General features: G+C 28.9%; 1 protein-coding gene across 1 annotated transcript in view; it reads right to left on the minus strand.

Annotated features, from left to right (window-relative positions):
• Positions 1 to 28: 28 nt before the first annotated feature.
• LOC119590627 (RNA-binding protein 34-like) overlaps positions 29 to 1,056 on the minus strand; it is a gene marked incomplete at its 5' end in the record, with an annotated part of 4,069 nt that continues 3,041 nt past the window's right edge. Inside the window, 2 exon segments of the mRNA XM_037939306.1 lie at positions 29 to 251; positions 602 to 760. Of these exon segments, the coding sequence (XP_037795234.1) occupies positions 183 to 251; positions 602 to 760 (228 nt within the window).

Consider the following 1,056-nt stretch of genomic DNA (forward strand, 5'->3'; position numbering starts at 1 on the left):
AAATGTAGCATAAAATAAAACAAACATGCCATGTTCATATAATTTTTATTTTCCCGTTATATATAGCACATGTCTGCATTTCTGTTCATGCATGACACTGTTCTACTTCGTTTTTTTATACCCACCATTCTTAATTGTTCCCCTTAATTTGAGTAATTTCACTTGTTGCCTGATACCAGATGTTAGTTGCTTCCTGACAGCTTCTTTGAGATGGCAAACTTTTTCTTTTCATCTTTGGTGAACTTCTTTTTCTGAAAATATTTTGTTGAATGATAAGTAAATATTTCTTATGTTATCATGAAGAATGAGCACCTAGTAAGATAAATGATTGATCCAATGAATAATGATAAACAATTTGTCACATAATGATTGAATGACACTAGAATTATGTTAAAAATATGTTAATATGTTAAACACTTATTCTCAAAAAATGGAGGATCAATAGCTTCTCATCAATAATCATGTCTTTAAATTCCTGACAAAAATGTCAGCCAGTATTAAAAGAAAGACATAGTCATATTTTAAACCTACATAAATTCTAAGACCTATAAATATCATATAATGGTTAAATTGCAATTACCCTTTACACTTGAAACATTACCTTTTTGATATTCTCCTTTGCTTTGAACTTCTCTCCGGTGAAGGATGTCGGTGGTTTTTTCTCTCCTTGCTTGTTTTTAGCCATGAAATTCAGCCTCATCTTCTTGGGATTCACTTGCGTCTTCTTTTCCATTTTCTTCTGACGCTTTTCCACTTGATCCTAGGGTTTAAAGTGCACTTTACTAAAATGTTTGTTTGTCCAGATACACTTTTTCTTTTAGATCTAATTTTATTTAAAAATTGATGGTTTCATCACAAGTGCTTCACTACAGTATTAACCCCACCTGATCTCATATGCTTACTCTATTCCTTGAATTTTTGGAAATAAAACTTATTACTTTCATTATTAATATTGTTAACATTATAATAACAACTATAGTAATAAAATAAATATAATAGTAAGATCAATACAATATTATTAGAAATTATTTACTTAATGAAAAATTTAACAAGTGT

This window comes from Penaeus monodon, chromosome 27, assembly GCF_015228065.2.
Source record: "Penaeus monodon isolate SGIC_2016 chromosome 27, NSTDA_Pmon_1, whole genome shotgun sequence".
NCBI classification, from domain to species: Eukaryota; Metazoa; Arthropoda; class Malacostraca; order Decapoda; family Penaeidae; genus Penaeus; species Penaeus monodon.